The sequence below is a fragment of the Aplysia californica genome, unplaced genomic scaffold, assembly GCF_000002075.1.
Source record: "Aplysia californica isolate F4 #8 unplaced genomic scaffold, AplCal3.0 scaffold00061, whole genome shotgun sequence".
Classification (NCBI taxonomy): domain Eukaryota; kingdom Metazoa; phylum Mollusca; class Gastropoda; order Aplysiida; family Aplysiidae; genus Aplysia; species Aplysia californica.
This window is the reverse complement of record NW_004797331.1, coordinates 1,222,545-1,226,585: the sequence shown is the minus strand read 5'-3', so window position 1 is coordinate 1,226,585 and position 4,041 is coordinate 1,222,545. Positions and strand designations below refer to the sequence as shown.

The window sequence follows — 4,041 nt, the reverse complement described above, 5'->3', positions numbered from 1 at the left end:
GTAGTAGTAGTAGTAGTAGTAGTAGTAGTAGTAGTAGTAGTAGTAGTAGTAGTGTTATCATCATTATCATCATCATTATTGTTATTATTTTTATCTCTCAGAAAGCCTATCAAAAGAGACTAGACTGTTTGAAGAAACTATCAAAGACCAATTCAACTCAAAATTCCACCCCAGTCTTGTATACTTTCATTTCTTTTTTTTCTTTCTTTTTTGTTACTATTTGTACACCATTTTTGGGACGATGTATTTGACCCTGCTTACAATAGAATATTTTTAAAAAATCAGATGTTAGAAACTGTGGATGTGGCTGACATCATCGCCATGTACGTATCTTAATCAACGGGGTGAATATTTGTGTCTTTGTTATCGTGTGTGGCTGTCTTATCGAGTGGAACTTTATCATCATTCCCTGACACATCTTTAACGTGACGCTGAATGTAGCAGTCAAACCTGCTCTAACGGCCACCTGTCCAAGACAACCACCTTACAATTGACCGCTTCGCGTCACCCCTTCTTGGGTTTTTAAAAAATAAATTGTAATGGCACTGTCCAAGACACTCGTCTTCCTATGACAACAACCATTCTCCTCTACAGTGGTAGCCGTCTTGGCTAGTTTCGACCAATTCGTATCCCTATAATATTATTACTTTCACTCCGCAAAGTGTGGGGGTGGGCGGGTGGGCGGGTGCTGTTTGCTCCTTCTTCCCTATCAAACGACTATCGTCCATACCTTTCTTCCTTCCTTTCTTGGGGGATTTTCTGTTGAACCAGAAACTACAAAATTCCTTTTGAACCAGTAAAATAGGGGTCCGTTCTAGACCAGTTTTAGACAGTTTTGGAGCTGTCTTCCGCGACTTCTGCCTTTAATTTTGGAATCGTTTTTTCGAGTTGTCTCTTCCTTTCTCCAAATTTTGCAATTTTTGAAAAAGATAAAAATCTGCGATCCAGAAGGCATGTTGTAAATTTATTGACCCTTCTCACCATGGGGAACGAAATCAGGACTTCGAGCAAGATAAATACATAATTATTTTAAGTTTTATACTGGTTTGCCGCTAAGTTATATATTTCTTTTATTTTCCCGTTTCTGATATGTACACCTTTGAACCACCTTTGAAAGCGTAAATCGGTCCCCACCAACTATGGACAGTTCACAAGCAAAGTTTACATACAGAGAACAAAAAGAACAAATCAGTCAGGTGTGTCGGTAGATTTGAACTTTAAAAATTTCTATTGACCAACTTGAATTTGATGTCAATATCAGATCTAGATTCTAGCTATAATCGTCCCTTATCGCGATAACCACTTGGCGAACAATTAATTTACCGGTTCAACTGGTCCCAAAGGGATCGGCCGGGTATTTCGTAAACTGGTCCAAAAGGGATGCAAACCGTTTTTTGTATATTTCTCTCTTAAATATAGATCTAGTTACTTTTCTAATCTAGTTACATTTTTAACCTTCGGCACTATTTTTGCTTCGAGTGCAGCAGAACTCAGCTTATTATTAAATCTAAAACATCACGCAGTTAGGGCAAAGGGCACATACTATTTCTGTAATCAGAGAAAAGGCCGCTTTTCTAACCCCTCTTCATGCTCTCGCCGCTTGAGTTCAGATGGACAGCCAAGCTATAATAAGTGCCTAAAGACAAGTAAGTACAAAATTGTCTGTCTGTCTGTCTGTCTGTCTGTCTGTCTGTCTGTCTGTCTGTCTGTCTGTCTGTCTGTCTGTCTGTCTGTCTGTCTGTCTGTCTGTCTGTCTGTCTGTCTCTCTTTGTGCGTGCGTGTGTATGTGTATGTATGTGTGTATATGTATGTGTTGTTGTTCTTGTTGTTGTGTTGTTGTTGTTGTTGTTGTTGTTGTTGTCGTTGTTGTTGTTGTTGTAAATGTATGGGGGCGGTTTTGATGGGGGGGGGGGGAGTGAGGTATCGATGGGTTTTACAGTTTTACAAACCACGAGTCAATGCGCTTTACAATGATTACTGTTACTACTCCAACAGACCCTATAACACTCAGAAACATCCCTGAAGTCCCAGGAAGCACACGGTGCAAGCAGCTGATTACACACTAACAAACTGACAATATCTTTCGCCGTCTATAGCTAGGTACCAATTCCCTGTTGGGTAAGTGAGGCAAATTCGTGTAAAGTAGTGCCTTTCCCATGGACACAATGGTGGTCCCCTGGCGAGGTTCGAACCCATGGCTTTTCAGTTGCGAGACTTGCCACTAAACCGTCGAAGCCACTAAAATGATGCGGGGGAGGGGGTAGTTAATAATAATAATAATAATAGATAGCATTTTTATAGCGCATATCCCCGCTCAACAGCAGGCTCTATGCGCTTTACACTATATTATTACCCCAGCAGACCATGGAACACTCCGAAACATTCTCAGCTTCCCGGGAAGCATACAGTGCAAGCAGCTGATTAAGCGCTCAAACACTAACGAACTGACAAGATCTGTCGCTGTCTATAGCCGGGTACCTATTCCCACCTGGGTGAAGTGAGGAAAATTCGTGTAAAGTGCCTTTCCCAAGGACACAACGTCGGGTCCCTGACGGGATTCGAACCCACGACCTTACGGTTGCGAGTCCGAGAGCCTAACCACTAGGCCACCGAAAGTGCAAGCAAAGCAGCTAGGAGGAAGAATAGGACTCAAGAACTTAAAGAGTGCCACCCTTAAACAGCCTACCCAAAAACATCCCTGACGGATATCAAGGTTCAATCGATCACATGGCACCTTGTCCCTGAGTCATTCTTGTCAATGACCTACAACAAAGGCAAGCGTGCCACTTAAATGTAACACTTATTGCACGGATGGGCAAACTAGGGCATGCGGGCCAAATGTAGTCCTCCTTGAGAGTTTTGCACGGCTTGTAGACACATGTGAAAGTGATATATATTATTGATAACGATAATAATAATAATAATAATAATAATAATAATAATAATATATGGCATTTATTTCCAGCGCTCAAAACCGATTAAAGTATATATTATTGTACTCTGATCGCTTTACAACAAACCTGTAGCCAGTACATTGTGTTCAGACCAACAGAAAATCTCTCGAAATTGTATTTCATTGATTTAAAAGCAATCCAGACCGTACGTTATTATATTATTATCAATATGCCCCAGCTGAGACTAACTTTTGTCGTTTCGTAGCATGCGCTTAACAATCTGTATTACATATACCATTACCCTAGCAGACCCTAGAATTCTCAGGAAGCATACAATGCAAGCAGCCTTTTAAGTGCTCAAGCTTTAACAAACTGGCAAGAAGAGGTCCTTTTTATTGTTCATGACTCAGCCGAAGGGGCTTCCTATCCGAAAACCTTGCCCATCCCTGACATAATAGTATTGTATAATGACATATCACATAAATGTATCAACTGCATCACTTAACCCCTGAAGTTTTAAGATTAGCTGTGATCTTATCGCTTCTCAGTTCAGCCAGCTGTCAATGTTTCACACTTACACAACAGTTGATGAAAAGCGTGAGACTGATATTTCTGCTGGGTATTTTATGATGTTTATGATCACACTCAGCAGGGCCGAGTGAAGTGTGACTGTTCTCCAGGATTGTTTGTTCATCCGTGAGTGCTGATGTTTTTTGGTGTTTTTTTTTTTGGGGGGGGGTATGGTTATAGAAGTTATTGGTGAGTTTTAGACAATATCTAAAGGACAGTAGCTGTCGCTGATGCTCTGTGTCATCATCATCATCATCATCATCATCATCATCATCATCATCATCATCATCATCATCATCACCAAGACCACTCTACAGCTTCCACTCCGTCCTCAACAGAGTACCGATACAACAACATCATCAGCAACATCAACAACAACAACCACAACCACGCGCAACAATGTGGAAGAATGTGACCTCCGTGTCTTTCCTCCTCGGCCTTCTCAGCCTGCTGTCTTTAGCTGCCGGAGTGAGAAAGGGTCCCTATGACGTCATTATCCAGAGACTTTTCCAGAAAGTTGCCGAAGAACAGGTAATGACTTTGTGGAAACTGACGCCCCCTTCCCCCCACCCACTCC

At 41.5% G+C, this 4,041-nt stretch overlaps 1 protein-coding gene across 1 annotated transcript in view; it reads left to right on the top strand.

The window, feature by feature from the left end:
• Positions 1 to 728: 728 nt before the first annotated feature.
• The window catches only part of LOC101854700, a gene marked incomplete in the record, with an annotated part of 22,662 nt that continues 19,349 nt past the window's right edge, over positions 729 to 4,041 (top strand). Inside the window, 2 exon segments of the mRNA XM_035968479.1 lie at positions 729 to 1,646; positions 3,803 to 3,995. Of these exon segments, the coding sequence (XP_035824372.1) occupies positions 3,864 to 3,995 (132 nt within the window).